The 21,705-nt window shown below is 37.0% G+C and overlaps 1 protein-coding gene across 2 annotated transcripts in view; it reads right to left on the reverse strand.

Moving 5' to 3' along the window:
* The window catches only part of ASB3 (ankyrin repeat and SOCS box containing 3), a 161,504-nt gene that overhangs the window by 56,598 nt on the left and 83,201 nt on the right, over positions 1-21,705 (reverse strand). For both annotated transcript variants that reach the window (XM_052647499.1, XM_052647501.1), the window contains exons 2-3: positions 18,755-18,963; positions 11,307-11,465 (exon numbers count right to left, since the gene is read on the reverse strand). In XM_052647499.1, the coding sequence (XP_052503459.1) occupies positions 11,307-11,465; positions 18,755-18,963 (368 nt within the window). The remainder of the gene's footprint in view (positions 1-11,306; positions 11,466-18,754; positions 18,964-21,705) is intronic.

A 21,705-nucleotide genomic window follows, 5' to 3' on the forward strand; every position in this document is an offset into this window, starting at 1 on the left:
AAAGGTTAGTTTTCATTCCAATCCCAAAGAAAGGCAATACCAAAGAAGGCTCAAACTACTGCACGATTGCACTCATCTCACACGCTAGTAAAGTAATGCTCAAAATTCTCCAAGCCAGGCTTCAATAATACGTGAACTGTGAATTTCCAGATGTTCAAGCTGGTTTTAGATAAGGCAAAGGAACCAGAGATCAAATTGCCAACATCCACTGGATCATCGAAAGCAACAGAGTTCCAGAGAAACATCTATTTCTGCCTTATTGACTATGCCAAAGCCCTAGACTGTGTGGATCACAATAAACTGTGGAAAATTCTGAAAGAGATGGGAATACCAGACCACCTGACCTGCCTCTTGAGAAATCTGTATGCAGGTCAGAAAGCAATAGTTAGAACTGGACATGGAACAACAGACTGATTCTAAATTGGAAAAGGAGTACATCAAGGCTGAATATTGTCACCCTGCTTATTTAACTGCAGAGTACATCATGAGAAATGCTGGGCTAGATGAAGCACAAGCTGGAATCAAGATTGCCAGGAGAAATATCAATAACTCAGATATGCAGATGACACCACCCTTATGGCAGAAAGTGAAGAAGAACTAAAGAGCCTCTTGATGAAAGTTAAGGAGAGTGAAAAAGTTGGCTGAAAAACTCAACATTCAGAAAACTAAGATCATGGCATTTGAAAAGACCCTGATGCTGGGAAAGACTGAAGACGGATGGAGAAGGGGACAACACAAGATGAGATTCTGGTGCCATCACCGACTCAAAGGACATGAGTTTGAGTAAACTCCATGAGTTGGTGATGGACACAGAGGCCTGGCGTCCTGCAGTCCATGAGGTCGCAGAGAGTCAGACATGACTGAGCAACTGAACTGAAATGAACTGAGACATAAGTGCTCAGGTAAAAGGTAACTACATAATAGCTGATGTAATATAAACCTGGACAATTTAGAAAAGACCTGGGAAAAATTAAGTTATCACAGAAATGCAATTGAAGCTGTAAAAAATACTAGAGAAAACAGACATTTCTGAAAAGGAACAAAGCAGGAAAAGTAAAAACAAACAAAACAGGTTTAGATTAAATGATAGATATGAAAAAGGACAAACAATAAACAAATAACTGGAGCCCAAGAAGACCATCATAACAGAATAAATATTTAAAGATATAATTACAGAAAGACTTACTAAAATAAATATTGAAACAGCATTTCATGTCTCAGAAAACTCTGAAAGAAACAAAATACTGCCACTAAAAACAGAAGAAAATCAGAGGCCTCCAACTTCAACCCTAGAACATAATAAATATCCACTACAAAGTTTCTCAAAAAAATGTGTCCCAAATTTACCTAATTAAACTGCTATACAAATATAAAATCATTTAATTCTCTGGTGGTCCAGCAGTTAGGACTCCACACTTCACTGCTGAGGGCCCATTTCAATCACTGGTTGAGGAACTAAGATCCCACAAGTCGAGCCACACAGCCAAAAATAATTTAAAAATAAATAAAATCATTATTCAATTATGATTATGAAAGAATTAGAGGAACATTATCTTCATGGGTCCTTTTAGATGACTCATTTAAAGAAAAGAATTTAGTTAACCAAGCAAGACTGGAAAAATCATGGCAAAATAACTGCTGATAAACTTCTAAGCTATTTAATCATTGAACTATAAGAAAAAATAAAATGAAAGTATTAAGATGGCAGTATGCTTACCTTATGGAACAAAAAGATATAGTCTTAAAACATAAAAGAGTATGATATTTTACATCAAGAAAGTAAACAGAACAAGAAATTAACATTTTAAAAATGTAACCTTTTAGTGAACAGCCATACTTCAAACCTGAGAAAACTCAAACTTCTCTTTTCAAGAACATGCCCTCAAATAAAAATGCTAAGGTTACAATCCTTGAGAAAGATGATTAATCATCTATTTAAAGATCTAAAAATAACTCCAAAGATTAAGTTTAATTAATATTAAATATATGAATGCTAAACCTCAAAATTCATAGCACCTCAAAAAATAACTCTATGAATGATCACTGATCCACGAAAACATAAGTGAAAAACGAAATCTAGGTTGGTTTGTTCAACTCTGGAATATACCAACACAATCAAAGGACAGGCCACATGAGCTTAAGTATGACATATTTTATATATTTAATATTGAAATAGGCACCTCTTCCCAGGAGGCTCAGTGATAAAGAATCCTCTTGCCAATGCAGGAGACACAGAAGAGGCAGGTTCAATCCCTGGATCAAGAAGAAAGTCTGGAGGAGAAAATGGCAACCCATTCCAATAATCTTTCCTGGGGAATTCCATGGACAGAGGCGCCTGGCGGGCTACAGTCCATGGGGTTGTAACAGCTGCATGACTGAGCAAACATACACATTGAAATAGGCAGCCTCACATAACACTGTTTATAAAGCACTTTACTAATAAATATGTTGAAGGTTATGTTTAACGTTGAAGGTTACACAGACTAAGCAGACTCTGAAGAACAAAAAATGAAAAATGGTCCATCAAAAGCCAAAACGGCATGCTGTGCAGTTATCACAGAAAACTGTCCTATGAAGTCACAGTAGGTTAGATTTTAGCTTTCCAATTTATCAGTGTTGTTTTAAATTTAGCAAAATAAAGAGAAAACCTATTTCCTTCAAAATCAGCTATATTTTCACTTAGAATCTTCTATATTTATAAATAAAGGTATTCTTATTTCCAAAGCAGTTTAGAATACTTACTGTGAATGCATTTATGAAGCAAGGGAAAAGTAGCTGGGAAAGAAGGCAAAAAAAGAAATAAAGGGCAGACTCCTTGTTAAACATAAACTTTAAGTTGCATGTAGCAAATGATGTTCTATATGAACAATTTTCATGTGGAAAGATACAGAGATGTTTGGTAAATTTCCCCTTTCTTGTGGGGTTTTCTCAATTTAAGTCTTACTGCCATCAAACTGAAAATCTGCCTTCCAAACTCAATTTTATGAAAATCTTGGTGAGCTCTGTACTGGAAGATATTCCCATTACAAACAGTGGAGTAATAAATTTTCTAACTCTCTGCTTTCAGCCTTCAGTTCAACAATAGTGACACACCATTGATGCTGATGACTTTTCCAGCTACCTGCAGTTTTCATAATTCTGTATTAAATTTCTATCCATTGGTCCTCAAGTTTAAGTTCACTTTGAGCCACAGGATAGGTACAATGACATGCAAGGGGAATATAGCTTCCCTTGGGGGAAGAGGCAACATACTCCAAAGTTTCAGCAATGAACAACTTTGGAAGATAACTCTACAGATGGGGAAAGAAGCTATACTACATGGGCAGTTCCTCTTTCTCACTTTACGTCCAGGTGATCCAACCACTCTTCCTCATCTAGAAATTATCATCTATAGTTTGGTTCAAACCTTGAAGTGTTCTGGATTTTCTATTAATTTTTTTAAAAAAAGACTCTTCCATTATAGAGTGAAACACAGATCACTACAGTTATTTAAAAGAGGAAGAAAGATACAGGCAAGCAAAGCAGATTACTAAAATTTGTCTTATTATTTACAGTGCAGAGCAGACACTAGAGCCCAGATCACCTAACTTAAGAAACACCTAATGCAACAAAAGGAGTAAAATACCAAGGGATTAATCTACCTAAGGAGACAAAAGACCTGTATGCAGAAAACTACAAGACACTGATGAAAGAAATTCCAGATGACACAAACAGATGGAAAGAGGTACCATATTCTTGGATCAGAAGAATCAATACTGTGAAAATGACTACACTACCCAAAGTAATCTACAGATTCAATGAAATCCCTATCAAACTACCAATTGTATTTTTCACAGAAATAGAACAAAAAATTTCACAATTTGTATGGAAACACAAAAGAAACCTGAATAGCCAAAGCAATCTTGAGAAAGAAGAATGAAGCTGGAGAAATCAACCTTCCTGACTTCAAACTCTACTACAAAGCTACAGTCATTAAGACAGTATGGTACCAGCACAAAAACAGAAATACAAACCAATGGAAAAAGACAGAAACCCCAGAGATAAATCCACGCACCTATGGGCACCTTATTTTTGACAAAGGAGGCAAGATTATACAATGGAAAAAAGCCTCTTCAATAAATGGTGCTGGGAAAACTGGACAGCTACATGTAAAAAAAATAAAACAAGGACATTTTTTAACACAAAATACAAAAATAAACCCAAAATGGATTAAAGATTTAAATGTAAGGCCAAAAACTATAAAGCACTTAGAGGAAAATATATGCAGTACACTCTTTGACATACTAACAGCAAGATCCTCTTTGACCCACCTCCTAGAGTAACTGAAATAAAAACAAAAGTAAACAAATGGAACTTGATTAAACTTAAAAGTTTTTGCACAGCAAAGGAAAAAATAAACAAGATTAAAAAACAATCCTCAGAACAGGAGAAAACAATTGCAAACAAAACAAATGACAAAGGATTATCTCCAAAATATACAAGCAGTTCATGCAGCTCAATACCAGAAAAACAACCCAATCAAAAAATGGACAGAAGACCTAAACAGATATTTCTCCAAAGAAGACATACAACTGGCGAGTAAACACATTAAAAGATGCTCAACATTGCTCATTATTGGAGAAATGTAAATCAAAACTACAACAAGGTATCACCTCACATCTGTCAGAATGGGCATCATTTAAAAATCTACAAACGATAAATACTGGAGAGGATGTGGAGAAAAGGAAACACTCTTACACTGTTGGTAAGAACGTAAACTGATACAACCACTATGGAGAACAGTAAGGAGATTTCTTAAAAAAAAAAAAAAAAAACTAGGAATAGAACTACCACGCGTGTGTGTGTGCGTGCTAAGTCGCTTCCGTCATGTCTGACTCTTTGCAACCATATGAACTGTAGCCCTCCAGGCTCCTCTGTTCATGGGATTCTCCAGAGAAGAATACTGGAGTGGGCTGCCAGGTCCTCCTCCAGGGGATCTTTCTGACTCAGGGATCAAATCCACATCTCTTACGTCTCCTGCACTGGCAAGCAGGTTCTTTACAACCAGTGCCACCTGAGAAGCCAGAATTACCGTACGACCCAACAATCCCACTGCTCAGCATATACCCTGAGAAAACCATAACTGAAAGAGACACAAGTACCCCAAGGTTCCTTGTAGCAGTTTTTACAAAAGCTAGGACATAGAAACAACCTAGATGTCCATCGACAGATGAATGGATACAGAAATTGTGGTACATATATACAATGGAACATTGTTGTTCTTCAGTTGCCAAGTAATGTCCAACTCTTCACAATCCCATGGACTTCAGCATGCCAAGCTTCCCTGTCCCTCATCATCTCCCAGAGTTTGTCCAAGTTATGTCCATTTCATTGGTGATGCCATCCAATCATCCATGAGGATATATAATGGCACATTCAGTTGAGTTCAGTCACTCAGTCGTGTCCGACTCTTTGCGACCCCATGAGTCGCAACACGCCAGGCCTCCCTGTCCATCACCATCTCCCAGAGTTTACACAAAATCATGTCCATCGAGTCGGTGATGCTATCCAGCCATCTCATCCTCTGTCGTCCCCTTCTCCTCCTGCCCCCAATCCCTCCCAGCATCAGGGTCTTTTCCAATGAGTCAACTCTTCACATGAGGTGGCCAAAGTATTGGAGTTTCAGCTTCAGCATCAGTCCTTCTAGTGAACACCCAGGACTGATTTCCTTTAGGATGGACTGGTTGGATCTCCTTGCAGTCCAAGGGACTCTCAGGACTCTTCTCCAACACCACAGCTCAAACGCATCAATTCTTCAGCACTCAGCTTTCTTCACAGTCCAACTCTCACATCCATACATGACCACTGGAAAAGCCATAGCCTTGACTAGATGGACCTTTGTTTGCAAAGTAATGTCTCTGCTTTTTAACATGCTATCTAGGTTGGTCATAACTTTCCTTCCAAGGAGTGAGCGTCTTTTAATTTCATGGCTGCAGTCACCATCTGCAGTGATTTTGGAGCCCCAAAAGATAAAGTCTGACACTGTTTCCACTGTTTCCCCATCTATTTCCCATGAAGTGATGGGACCAGATGCCATGATCTTCATTTTTTGAATGTTGACCTTTAAGCCAAGTTTTTCACTCTCCTCTTTCCCTTTCATCAAGAGGCTTTTTAGCTCCTCTTCACTTTCTGCCGTAAGGGTGGGGTCATCTGCATATGTGAGGTTCTTGATATTTCTCCCGGCAATCTTGATTCCAGTTTGTGTTTCTTCCAGTCCAGCGTTTCTCATGATGTATTCTGCATATAAGTTAAATAAGCAGGGTGACAATATACAACCTTGAGGTACTCCTTTTCCTATTTGGAACCAGTCTGTTGTTCCATGTCCAGTTCTAACTGTTGCACATTACTTAGCTATAAAAAAAGTATGCATTCCCATCAGTCCTAATGAGGTGGATAAACCTAGAGCCTATTGTACAGAGTGAAGTAAGTCAGAAAGAGATAAATATCTTAATTATTAACACATATACATGGAATCTAGAAAGACGATACTGACAATACTACATGCAGGGAAGAAAAGGAGACACAGACATGAAGAACAGACTTTTGAACTCAGTGGGAGAAGGAGAGGGTAGGATGATTTGAGAGAATAGCATTGAAACATATATATTACCATATGTAAAATAGATAGTGAGGATTTGCTCAATGACACAAGGAGTACACCCAGCGCTCTGTGACAACCTAGAGGGGAGGGATGGGGTGGGAGATGGGAGGGAGGTGCAAGAGGGAGGAGATATATGAATACCTGTGGCTGATTTATGTTGATACATGACAGAAACCAGTACAATATTGTAAAGCAATTATCCTCCAATAAAAAATTAAAAAAAAAAAAAACCTAACTGGAGAGTCATATATCCATTTACATCCCTATGTTTTTGCAAAAGCTCAGGCTTGTACTTTTCCTTTTCTCTTCCTTTTTAAAAAATACTCTACTTCCCTACTTCCAAACAAGAATCTAAAACAACTGATGCAAGACTTGAGCATGTAGAAGTACTCTATGTACGACATCTCCTTGGTTTAAAATCTCTGCTTAAGTCAAAATATTTTTTTATTACCCGATACAAAACATAATTAGGGTGGAAAATTTGCTGTCCAAGAAACTAAGTAAATCCTATTTAGCAATACAGAATTTATAGGATTTATTTGAAGTAAATAAATCCTAATAAATTACTGAAAGTAAGTGATTAAAAGTTATTCACTGGTTTGAATTATCTTGATCACTCTTCCTCTATTAACATAAAAATTGCAAGTTAACTATATCCTGAAATATAAATCACTAAATATTTATATTTAGCAGGAGCTTCCCTGGTGGCTCAGATGGTAAAGAACTAGTTTGCAATGCAGGAGACCTGGGTTTGACCCCTGGGTTGGGAAGATCCCCTGGAGAAAAGAAAGGCTATCCACTCCAGTATTCTGGCCTAGAGAATTCCATGGACTGTATAGTTGATGGGCTTGCAAAGAGTAGGACACGACTGAGCAACTTTCACTTTCACTTTATGGCATCCCAGCCTCTGATCTAAGTTTGGGAGTTAGGAGAGTGAACAAGATAAAATCCCTGCTCTCATGGAACACTCTTTCTAATGAGGGGAGTCAATAAACAAAGTAGCAAGTAAATAACTGTAGCCAGTGATAAGAACTATGAAGATACTAAAATAGGATAACATGGAGCACAGTGGATACAGACTAAGTAGACACATAAAACTACATGGCTACTGTTTTCTGTTTTTCTGCCTTGGGGAATACAAGACATAGCATTTCTCAAATGTATGTTGATCTGGAATCCTTCTGTCAATGAACATGTATTAGCTCACTGAATCAATTCGGGAAACGCTATTCTAACCAATACAGAAGCAACAGCAAGATCAAAACTTATATACAGCACTCCTGATTCTAAAATACAGTGTTTTTACATCGCCTCATCTGTGAGAGTTGAAATAATAATAGTACATATTTCATAGAATCACAGTGTAAAATAAAGGCAATTCATCTAAAATACCTGATACAGGGCTTAGTACACTTTTCTGATAAATAAGTATTACTGTTACTATTAATACAGTACTCTACACATGATATCTTCCCCTGTCATCCCAGGGTGACTTCTGTTTCCCTCTTTTAATACTCTGAACTCTTAATCTCTGACAGGCCTTAATTCATTTTGTTCACGTTTCTATGTTAGATTTTTTTAAGATAACAACGGGAATAAAGATTGCACACAGCACAGCCTCAATGAAAGCTTAAGCTTTCTATGCAGTTGTACAGAATATTCAAGGTGGTTCAAATGTGAATGTGGGGAAAAAAGAAAAAAGAAACTTTATATAAAAGTAATCTCCCCCTCAGGAAATGCAAATCGTATTACAGCAAAGCTTCCATGAAACATCTTCATAACAGTATATATCACATATTGAAAACACTCTTATAAATTAATATCATCAGTAATAGATCATTTTCTTCCTGATAAAATGCACTATCATTTCACTTCTGTGGTATTCCTGGAGAAATACATTACCTGCACTTTATCAAGAAAAAACATGAGAGAAACCCACACTGAAAGACATTTCACAAAACAAATTGCCTGAACTCTTCAAAAATGTTAAAATCATAAAAGATAAGGACTGAAAAACTGTTACAGGAGGCTAAAGAGACATAACATCTAAATATAAAAAATAATCCTGGACTGACCCTGAACCAATAAAAAAAAAATTATTTGTGGAAAAGGAGAATAGTGGAACAACTGGCAAAACTGAGAAATCTGCAAATTACATACAATCTGTAGATTAAATAAAGCACTGCATCAATGTTAACTTCCTGATCTTGATTATTTTATGGCAGATATATAAAAGAATTTCATTGCCTCTAGGAAGTTCACACAAAAGTAGGTAAAGAAGCTTTCTGGTATAATTTAATCTAAAAATGCTTCCAATAAATGACACATGGGTATACAGTGAGAAAAAATGATACAGTGAACAAAGACAATAGAACAAACTTTGGGTGAAAGGTATATAAGAATCTTTGTAATGTTATTTCCACAAATCTGAAATTATTTCAAAACGAAACACACTTTTATCTAATAACAGAATAGAAAAAAAAAAGGAAAATGACAAATAGTCACAAGAAAAGATGTTCAATGTCATTAGCAATCAGGAAAAATACAAATTAAAATCACAGCAAGATACCACTAATTCCTATTAAAATGACCAAAATGTAAAAAAAGCAAAAGAAAAAGCTGTCAGTTCCAAATGACATGGTAAGGATATGGGGCAACTGAAACTCAAACGTTACTGGAGAGAATGCAAAATGGTAGAGTGACTTTGTAAGAAATTTCCAAACTTTTCCAAAATTAAATATATACTTGGACTTCCCTGGTGGCTCAGACAGTAAAGCGTCTGCCTACAGTGCAGGAGACCTGGGTTCAATCCCTGGGTCGGGAAAATCTCTTGGAGAAGGAAATTGCAGTCCACTCCAGTATTCTTGCCTGAAAAATCCCATGGATGGAGGAGCCTGGTAGGCTACAGTCCATGGGGTCGCAAAGAGTTAGACACAACTGAGTGACTTCACTTCACTTCCAATTCCAAAGTTAAATATATACTTACCACATGACCTAACAATCCTAAATATTAACTTAAGAGAAATGAAACCTTATATTTAAAACAAAACCTACATGCAAAAGTTTGTAGCAATTTATTCATAATCACTGAACACTGAACATCACAATTCAAATGTCCATCAATTGGTAAATGGATACACTGTGGTGCACTCATACAATGGAATACTACTTAGCAATAAATGAAAGAATTATTGATACGTGCAACAATATGTATGAATCTCAAAAGCAGTATGCTAAGTGAAAGAAGTCAGTCTCAAAAGTCCCATGTTGTATTATTTCATATATATTTATGTGCTTAGTCACTCAGTCGTGTTTCACTCTTTGTGACCCCACGGACTCTAGTCCACCAGGCTAGAGTAGCTTGCCATGCCCTCCTCCAAGGGATCCTCCCAACCATGGGATTGAACCCAGGTCTCCCACATTGCAGGTGGATTCTTTACCATCTGAGTTACCGGGGAAGCCCATGTATTTACGACATTCTGTTAAAAAGCAAACTACAGGGGAGTTCCCTGGTAGTCTTAGGACTCTGGGCTTCCACTGCCATGGCCCAGGTTCAATCCTTGGTCAAGGAACTTGATTCCTGCCATACAGCAGGGCCAAAAAAAAGAGCAAAATACAGGGATGAAATCAGAAAACAGATCAGTGGTTGTAGGCGTGAAGTTAGGAGGGAACGCTGATAAAAATACGAAACATGATGAAATTCTGGAAGGTGATGAACTCTTCTGTGTCTTGATTATCACTGTCATTACACATTTTTATACATACATCAAAACTCACACAACTGTTCACTAAAAAGAATGAATTCTACTGTACACAATTTTAAGAATATGTATTTTTAAATTCACAAGGAAAAATTACTTTCATAGACATTTTATTTGCAGCCTAATAAAGACTAGGTAGGTACTATTACTCTCATTTTGTAAGTGAGGAAACTGAATCATACAGTAAATAAGCGAACTTACAAATAACATGTGGCAGAACCAAACTATAGTCCAAATACTTGGATTCTATATAAATAATTTATTCTCTTAATTTTCTCATGTTCCACTAAACTTTATGGACCACAGTGTGCTTGAAGACAAATATGATCAAAGATAAGCAGGGAAGAATAAAAGACAGGTAATGGAAGTATGCCCTTTAGAATTTGGCCTCTGTTCTTAATGAATTAAAAAATAGAACGTAAAGGAATAAGTCTGAATAGTGATCCATATAGGCAACAGATTAACTGGCGTTAAAGATTTAGCCTGTTAATTTCTTCCATAAAACTTAAAGTTTTTAATGCTAAGAAAACACAGAAGCAAACATAAAACATGCACAGGTAACCCTGTAACTACTGCTACAATTTAAACTCTACCTGGTCTTCAGAGCAACACTGAGAACAATGATGGTGACTACAATTTACAAAAGATTTTACAACTTTAAACAGACATTTAAAGATATCCTCCCGCCCAAAAAAAGATGATTATTCCCAGATGCTATCAACCAAGGGTAGAAAATGAAGAAGAATCTTTAAAAACACCTTTCTGGTTTCAAAATCAAAGAAATGGCAATATAATATTTGCCGTAAATACAACAGCTTGAGGGAAAACCTGGCTTAGTTTCTTAAGCAAAATATAAAATTAAAAAAATAAAAATTGTTATCTGTACCACAAATAACATACTTCACCTAAAAACAGTGGTGTGGTCTCCTCTAAAGTAGTTGCATTCGGATCTGCCCCAGCTTCTAAAAGAATCTGTATGATCTTCCAATGTCCCTGACTTGCAGCAAGATGTAACGCATAGAAGCCCTCAAATGTCTTTGTCTTGATGTAGTTTTCAGATGAATCTATGAAAGAATAAACTATCAATTAGAAGATATCACTTCTATTTCTTGGGATTAAAAAGCAAAGATTCTAAGAATAATTTAATAAAATACTAAAAGATAAGTATAAATGGGAGCTCTTATAGTCTAAAACTCTAGAAAACCAAGAAAAAGTTCTATACGGGTCACAGTGTAAACAGCTCTCCAGTAGTCTTAACACAGATTCTGCCCACATACTCATTTTCTCCTCTGTTTTTTGGTAATTGGGGGAAAGAGAGTGGCAGGAATTAAAAGGAAACATAAGAGCAAGATTAGAGATTTACTGAAATATTAACAAACTTGATTTTTTGAATTTCTAATTTCCATAAGGAAAATGGTCTCATCTGTAGCATTATTTCTTTGCATTCAACTAATAAAATGAAGGCAGTTTAAAATACACCTTTTCTAAGCTAAAACTACGTTCTAATCATTAATGAAGACTGCATTTCTAAATAATAAAATGCACTCCAAAGAAACTGAATTGTAACAAACAATTTATAAGGAACTTATAAATTAACTGACTTTAAGTTTTCTGGGGTTTGTTAGGAAAATCTCTAAGTTTTGGTAGCATTCAAATTATGGAAATAATGTCCACATTAAATTTTCTGAAACTCCACAACAAAAGGTAACTCTCTTACTTGGCTTCCAAAACAATCATATTCTAAACCCAGAACAGAGGGATGGGCTGTAAGGTGACTAGGGAAGTCACTTCTGAGAGTACAAAAAGTAGACAAATTTTAAAAGCTTTAAGTAATATCTTTCTTGAAATATCAGAATTAAAACTAATGCTCCTGACTAAAATAATCATCGGTTTTAAGTAATTCTTATAACTCACTACTGAAACTGGGGGTCTAAGCTATAACATAAATAAAAAAAACCAGCCTACAACTTTATAAGCTACACAACTAAATGGCAAGATAGAGTAGTTATATTTTAAAAGTTCCTATCACAAAGAAAGCGTTCCCCAGATTAGTCAGAAACGGACATTTATTCAGCTATCCACAAAACTATCACGTTAAGGGACTTCCTGGTGAGCCAGTGGCTAAAATTCCACACTCCCAATGCAGGGGGCCTGGTTTCAATCCCTAGTCAGGGACCTAGGTCCCATATGCTCTAACTAAGACTTTGCATGCCACAACTAAAACCTGGTACAGCCAAATAAATTTAAAAAAAAACACAACTATAATCTATTTCTATATATGTTGAAATTTTCTATAGAACATTTATACAGAGATATAGGTTCGATACGGATACATAAATAGCTTCCAAAAAGAAAATTTCAAAATGATAGAGATGTTGATTCTTCCCAAAATAATAATAAATTTATTATAATTCTAAGCAAAATGTCAACAGAACTGAATGTTACTTGATTGACTGGTTTAATACTAATAAAGTGACTCATGTTGATAGGGGTTGGAGAGAGTAAATAAGAATAACAAAGAATTTAGAAAAATAAAACAAGGAAAATATTGAGGGGAGCCTAGACTTTAAAAATTAAACTATGTGTTAAACTTAGAATAATATAATAATGTGATCCATCTGAAGATAAATCTTTTTTTTCCCCTTAAACTTAATTGTATTACTTGTTATTAACAAAAACAATCTACAAAACATGAGGAAATCCACCCATGAGTACTTTTTAAATTAATGCAGATATTGACATAGCTGTAGAGCTTGATAAAGAACTAAGAGTTCAAAGCAACATATTAACTTGGTTTTGAATCTTATAATTTTTCACTCTTATCTTTAAATTGCAAAATAGTGTAACAAGCAATTTTCATTAACTTAACACTTTTAAACAAACACCCAAGTAGTTTCCCAGTCATCTGTATTCATGCTCTGCTCACAGAACCTCCAGTGGTGGTGATGCCTTTGTGACAATAGGCTGAGATTGTAATACAGAGTCCCCATCCTAAACTCTGTTAATGCAGGAGACACTCTAACAGTTTCTGCGTGATCTTTAGTTAGGAAGACCCAGCTTGAGGTCTGTGAGATCCACAGAGACTTCCGAGGACAGGGGACCCCTGAGCTGACATCTCAGTGATGAGCAGGTGCCAGGGAAGGGGAGGCAGTGAAGAGTCCTCCTTATGTGAAAGGAGAACAGAGAGCAGGAGGACCTGAAGGGAGGCTGGTCAGGAGGCTGGGGAGTGATGACGACCCTCTCCTTGACAAAACTTTAGCCAGTCTCTCCTAAGCCTTCTTGAATAAGCCTAGACCTTGTCCCAGGCCCCATACTCCCGAGTCGTATCTTTGGCCTCCCTAGCCCAGTTCCAGAAAAAAATCCTACTGAGTCAGTTTAGCAAGAATCCCCCTATCCTGATATCCCCTCTTACTGGTTTTCCATTCATGAATCTCCTCACTCTGTTCCTTGACTATAAATTCTCACTATCATTATGTTCAAAGTTTAGCCAGCTCTCTTCCTCTGTCATGATAGTCTTGACAGTGATTGCAATAACCCTGAATACACATTCTTATTCACTAAGCTAAATTGCCTTATTTATTTATCTAAGGATTTCTAATATCTGTTATCATACCCAGTATAACAGCATAATATTTTCTTAATATGAACTAATATAAAGCACTATGAGTTAGATCATTTATTGGCCACATAAAAGCACTTGTTCATAAGATTATAATTAATTACAAAAGTTTAAGTAACCTTTAGTCAGCAAATGGTTTAATATAGAATGGCATGATTAACTGTCAATACCAATTACACCAAATTTCCAATACAAGAAAGAAGAAAAGCAAATCTGTGATTTGTGCTAAAACTTTATACAGAAAGCTAAAGTGAAATATATTTATATATATATATATAATACATATATATATGCATATTAAACTTCTAAGTAATCTATACTACACTTGAGTGTTCTCCAACTTGAATGAGAAGGCCATGTATGACTGATTTCTAGGCTAGATTCTGGATCCAAAATAATGGTAAGCCAAAGCCTTTCTCACCATTTAAGACTCTTCCATTAGGCCTGAGCACCTTCATACTTTAGTGTACTAATAGACTGCTTTAGGAATCTCTGATAGTTCACTAATATTAGATGAAGTTCAAAAATGCAGAAATTCTATAATAAAAGACAATATAATGCAAGTGCTGAGCCACAAAGGGCAAGAGAATTATGAATCATATAAAACAAGGGTACAGCAAGCATAAAGAATGACAGAAATGTCAAACCTGCTTGGGAAACTTTTTAAGATTAACCTACAATACCAGGTTAACTGGTACAGATATGAAGATGCCACTGTCATCAGTAGCAGAAGAAACCTCACTTCATTCTTCAAGACTAGAAACGTTCATAGGTCACCATCACTTTAAAAATACCTCCTTATGTGGAACTGTATGCTAGCTAGACTTTTACAACGTAGTCAGTTATGTTGTACGTTGACCAGTCTCCACTGCTCTTTTTTTTAAATTTGAATCACTCAGAAAAGCTCTATTTATAATCTTTCTTTAAAAGGCAGAGGACCTGAATAAAGTACAAACTTTAAGAGATGAGCCAGGGGAATTCAGAAAACATTTCTGGAAGTGACTTCTAGGTTATATAGACCTTTTGCCTCATTTTAGTTGGATTTCTCTAGTTAGTGAATCAGAACCATACAGAACAACCAAACTCAAAGAAGACTAAGACCGAAAATGTCACCACCTGCTAGAACAAGTCATATACATGCTTCCTACCCTCTGAAAATCCTATTTCTTCTCTCCATCAGTTAGTCAGTCAGTTCAGTTGCTCAGTCATGTCCAACTCTTTGCGATCCCATGGACTGCAGCAGACCAGGCCTCCCTGTCCATCATCAACTCCCAGAGTTTACTAAAACTCATGTCCATTGAGTCGGTGATGCCATCCAACCATCTCATCCTCTGTCATCCCCTTCTCCACCCACCTCCAATCTTTCCCAGCATCAGGGTCTTTTCAAATGAGTTAACTCTTCACATCAGGTGGCCAAAATATTGGAGTTTCAGCTTCAGCATCAGTCCTTCCAGTGATTTCCTTCCGGATGGACTGGTTGGATCTCCGTGCAGTCCAAGGGACTCTCAAGAGTCTTCTCCAACACCACAGTTCAAAAACATCAATTCTTTGGCTCTCAGCTTTCTTTATGGTTCAGCTCTCACATCCATACACAACTATTGGAAAAACAATAGGTTTGACTAGATGGACCTTTGTTGGGAAAGCAATATTTCTGCTTTTTAATATGCTGTCTAGGTTGGTCATAACTTTTCTTCCAAGGAGCAAACATCTTTTAATTTCATGGCTGCAGTCACCGTCTGCAGTGATTTGGGCCTCTGAAAAAAATAGTCTGTCACTGTTTCCACTGTTGGCCCATATTTGCCATTCAGTGATTGGACCAGATGCCATGATCTTCATTTTCTGTATGGTGAGTTTTAAGCCAAGTTTTGCACTCTCCTCTTTCACTTCCATCAAGAGGCTCTTTAGTTCTTCTTCACTTTCTGCCATAAGGGTGGTGTCATCTGTGTATCTGAGGTTATTGATATTTCTCCCAGCAAATTTGATTCTAGCTTGTGCTTCATCCAGCCCAGTTTTTCTCATGATGTACTCTGCATATAAGTTAAATAAGCAGGATGACAATATACAGCCTTGACATACTCCCTTCCCAATCTGGACCCAGTTTGTTGTTCCATGTCAAGTTCTAACTGTTGCTTCTTGACCAGCATACAGGTTTCTCAAGAGGCAGGTCAGGTGGTCTGGTATTCCCATCCCTTTCAGAATTTTCCAGTTTGTTGTGGTCCACACAGTCAAAGCCTTTGGCATAGTCAACAAAGCAGAAATAGATGTTTTTCTGGAACTCTCTTGCTTTCGATGATCCAGTGGATGTTGGCAATCTGATATCTGGTTCCTCTGCCTTTTCTAAATCCAGCTTGAACATCTAGAAGTTCACAGTTCACGTACTGCTGAAATTCTTCTCTTCATCAGTTCAGTTCAATTGCTCAGTCATGTCCGACTCTTTGCGACTCCATGAACCGCAGCATGCCAGGCCTTCCCGTTCATCACCAGATCCCAGAGTTTACCCAAACTAATGCTCACTGAGTCGGTGATGCCGTCTAACCATCTCATCCTCTGTCATCCCCTTCTCCTGCCTTCAATCTTTCCCAACATCTGGGTCTTTTCAAATGAGCCCACCCTAATCCTTGTGTATATACTGCAAATAAATTAGATTTATCCAAAATTTATTTTATAATAGTGAACTCTAATAAAAATAGCAAGAAATTTTATTTGACCTTTATATCAACTATGTTAACTATGGGTGGCCATCTCATCCTCTAAAAACATCAAGTCTAAAAAAAACAGTCATTAACAATGAAGATGGTATTTTTAATTTCTAGAAGAAAACACAAATGATTTACATAGCCAGTTCAAACATATTAAGTCAAAAGCATGCCTAATTTTATTCAGCAGCTAAAAGGAAAAAAAATTGTAACATAAAACTGATGTGGGGGTACTTCCCTGTGCTCCAATAGTTAAGACTCCTTGTTCCCAATGCAGAGGGTGTGGGTTCAATCCCTGATCCAGGAACTAAGATCCCACATTCTAAGTGGCCAAAAAGAGAAAAAAAAAAACAAACTGATGTACAAAGAGATAACAGGGTATCTAGAAAGAGCTTTTTAACCAGAAACAAATATTCAAATTCATGCCTTTGTCACCAGAGATAGTTTGGGAATTCAAGCTATAGAATTAACTTTAAACAAATTCTGAACACACGTATTTTAAAATTTGAGTCATAAATCTTATTTTTTTAGTATCTTTAAACATTCAACTATAACAGACTCTAGAACATGTGATTTAAAAAGCAGCCATGACAAACTGCCTGCATCATGATTATTAGAGACTTTAGCCTTGCTATCACTCATCCCTTAAAACAAAACAAACAAAAAGCCAAGCCAAAAACACTGTAAGGATTATTTTTCTAATCCATGAGGAAATCAGTAATTTTGATGAGCTATAGCCCCAAAAGACTACCTTCTGAATAGCTATGCCTGGTGATGGTAAGTACAAAGAGAAGAAAAATCTGAGTTTCCATGATTAATGAAACGTAAACAGTGCACCAAATGTCATAACATGGAGTGTTATATTCAATCTCAGTTTAAATTAACTGAATGCTAAAAATGTTTATTTTGCTTAAACACTGGAAGCATGCTATAGTGGGAAAACATGAGTCAGAGAAAAGGATTCAAGTCAAATTTCCTAGTTCATTATATAAATTTTGACAAGTCAATTTCTCTTGAAAGAAAGATCAAGCTTTGCTTGATCTTTTCAACAATAAAATGGGTATAACAATGCCTCAATAGCAGCTTTGTATTTATTAGATAAATAATGTAAATCAAGCATCTAGTACAATGATTGCCACAAAGCAGGGCTCAATCACCATCAGTTCCCTTTCCATGCCCTATTCCCTAAGTGTCAAACTCTTTGCTTAGTCTCATTTACTGAGCTCTTCACTCAGCAGTGTGCTGGCAAATGTGTAACTGGCTCAGAGGGAGAGGGAAAAAAAAGTTTATGCAATTGGTTTGTAGCACTGGCTGAGTTCTGGGGTAAAAACATTTCCATATAGCTGACCTCAACCTATGAGCATGATCTCAACCTATGAGCATGAAGTCAATCAAATACAGAGTTGGAAAAAGATGTACATGATTACTCTCTGTCCCATTACTCTGTTTTGTTTTTTCCACAACACTTTCACCTTTTGAAATTATCTTGTTTAACTGTTTCAGTATTTACTGTCTGTTTCCACCCTCACAGGATTAAAAACACCATAAAAGCAGAGATCTTGTCCGTCCCACTCTCTTCTGTATCTTCATTAAATATAAAAGCAAACTAATTGCAGAGAGTCCCAAAATTAAGGAAACCATAAAGTATTTCTAAAAAAGACTAATATACTCACATCCTCAATTTCAGCAGCACTGCTCTTTTTCTTTGGAGAAAGAATAAAAAACAAACATAACCAGTAACTACCAAATGCTTAAATTAAAACAGCAGATACTTTTGCCACATCACCTGGCTTAGCAAGAAAAATCAGCCAGGCACAAGCACTTCCATATAAAGGACAACATTTATAGATGTCTAGCTGGAACACCACACTTACATAATTCAAGGTGGGCAATCTAACCATTCTTAATAACACAGGTGCAGTCACTGTATGACTACAGAAAGGTAAACAAGCCTTACTGTTAGTTAAGTCATGTATTATCACTTTTTTTATTAATCCAACTTGCAAGTCCAGCCTTTCATACCGTGAATTAACTTTACCTGCACGAATTAACATCCGCAAACATTCTACAGAGTTGTGATAAGCAGCTTCGTGAATTGGCATCCATCCCCTGTTATCAGCAACATCAATGCTACGCCCCTTTTTGAGCAGTTTTCTTAATACTTTAACATTGCCTTCTCTGGCAGCAAGTCCAACCGTGGAGCATGTATCAGCATATGCCTCTGTAAAATCCATTCTTTTGACCAATCTACAAAACAAGGTAGAAAGAAAACACTATCATCAATAAATACTGTACTCCTAGATATTAGAAGAGCACAGCTGATCTGTGGCATCTTTTATGTAATTGCTGAGGAAGAGCCTGAGGTAGAGATAGCAACCTGTCATGCCATCACCTCTGCTAGACTAAACCAGGAAGTCTCTCTGCTTGGGGTAGGATTCCATAGAATGCTCATATTAAAGGTATCAAGGGAGTTTAAAGTGTTCCATCACTCCTTGTCTGAGCAACTTCTTCCGGCAGCCTTCCTCTTCCATTCAGACTCCAACAAAATACACTCATTGGAATGCTGTTGACGAGAGCGTAAGGCCCTCAGTTAACCCCAAATGTATACTCTATTGTGTAGAGATGGCCATTTAACTACCAGCAACATTCAGCCTCAAGAATTAATTTCATAGCCCCTTACAGGAAAAAGCTAAACCCAAAAAAGCCAGAAAGGAGTGAAAGACTTTTTTTAAAGAACAAAAATAAGCAGTAATTCTAGTTTTTCTGCACCTGCAAGTCCTTTCCAGAAGGAGCGAAACTCTCAGGTTCTCTTTCCTTGATCAAACAGCCCCATTGACTGAATATGCTAAAATGAACAAAGAGCATGATAAAGAGATGGGTTCAGCTTTTCTACACTAGCCCAGAAAGTTTTTCACAGAATTACTGCCCTCTTCCTCACAATCTCCCTTCAAAGTTCATCTCAAGTTCCCCTGGAGTCAGTGTCCTGTATAGCTCAGAATGTGACTCTTACAAACACAATTTCTTGTTAGTCAAGCTATGAGGCAGATTGGGCTAAGACCCAGGATTTCAGGGCAATGGTTATCTCCCAAGGGGTAGCCCTTTCTCAGTAACACTTCGGTTTCATCCTTCCTTCAGTTTTTCTAAAGATCTTAGGAGGTAGTTCAGGAAATGCTAACATGTCTAGTCCAGTATGGGTAAAAAGGTTTCTAGAGCCATATTCTAAATAATTTAATCAGAAAGGTGGGTTTGAGGAACGAGGTTAAAAGTAAGCACACACAGTATTTCTTGTAGTGCTGGAAAAATTTAAATGTATCTATGGTCATATTTTGGAGAAGGCAATGGCAACCCACTCCAGTACTCTTGCCTGGGAAATCCCATGGACGGAGGAGCCTGGTGGGCTACAGTCCATGGGGTCGCCAAGAGTCGGACACGACTGAGTGACTTCACTTTCACTTTTCACTTTCATGCACTGGAGAAGGAAATGGCAACCCACTCCATATTCTTGCTGGGAGAATCCCAAGAATGGGAGCCTGATGGACTGCCGTCTACAGGGTCACACAGAGTCGGACACAACTGACGTGACTCAGCAGTAGCAGCGTAGTCATATCTGGGGCTTCCAAGATGGCATGGCACAGAGGTAAAGAAACCGCCTGCAAATGCAGGATTCACATGCAGGAAACTCAGCTCAATCCCTGGGTTGGGAAGATTCTTTTAAGCAGGTAATGGCAACTCACTCTAGTATTTTTGCCTGGAAAATTCCATGGACAGAGGATCCTGGCAGGCTACAGTCAATGGGGTCGTGAAGAGTCAGATGCGACTGAGCACACACACAATGGTCATATTTAAATATTAAAACTGTATCTACAGGAACTGATTCCATAGAGAGCTAATGTCAGCTATGATTTAATCTGATTGAATCAACTGTCCATTACTAAGAAAGTGAAGATATTTACTACTACAGAACATTTAATTATTCAGTTAATAATTATTTACTGAACACCAATTAAATGATCAGCAGTAAGGAGAATATAAGATCACAAAGACATAGATTCTATCTCAAGTTATGTACCATCTCACAGAAACAATAAATATATGTGATTCAAAATAGAAAGCAGAAAGTGCCGTAAGAGAAGTATAGATAAAGAGTCATGAGTAGTCAAAGCAGGGGAAAACTACTTCAAGCTGTGCCTAAAAGATAAGGGAGGCTGTGACACTGAGATAACATGCAAAAGAGCATTTCTAGACAGAAGGAAAAAAAATAACCAAAATTATGGAAATGAACAAGCAAGGGTAAGTAAGGTCCAGTGAGTAATGGAAGCAACCAATTCACTTTGGAAGGATTAGGTACACAGTAGAAAACTGAGATTACAAAGGCAGGAAAATCATGGAGAATCTTGAATGCTAAACTGTACATTTCTGAACCACACTACTTGTAGCAAGGGCCATTACATCCAAGTTTCACAAAAAAGGACAAATCACACATTTTAGGACAATTTATAAACATATTCATCTAAGAGAAGAAAACTTTTTTTTCTACACAGAAAAATCACAAACACACACACAAGCAAGAATACTATTCCAAAGACATTAAAAAACAGCATTCAAGTAAAAACAGGTAAGCATCCCTTCTGGCTTTTCTCACAGTTATAAATACTGTTAATAGATCTAGATTAATATGGGGTAATCTGAAAAAATTAACTCTTTGCACTTAAGAGAAAGAGAATCCAAAAGAAATGTACTATAATAGCAAGATCATTCTCTTCAACCCTTAATACAACAAGTTAACACGAATAAACTGTTTATCTTACTTAGGAACTTCCCTGCTGGTTCAGTAGCTAAAATCCCAAGTTCCCAATGCAGGGTGCCAGAGTTCAATCCCCACTCAGGAAACCAGATTCAACATGCTGTGACTAATATTTTTCATGTCTCAGCAAAACTGAAGAGTCCATGTGTGCAACCAAGACCCAGCAAGGCAAATAAATAAAGATC

Source organism: Budorcas taxicolor, chromosome 11 (genome assembly GCF_023091745.1).
Source record: "Budorcas taxicolor isolate Tak-1 chromosome 11, Takin1.1, whole genome shotgun sequence".
NCBI classification, from domain to species: domain Eukaryota; kingdom Metazoa; phylum Chordata; class Mammalia; order Artiodactyla; family Bovidae; genus Budorcas; species Budorcas taxicolor.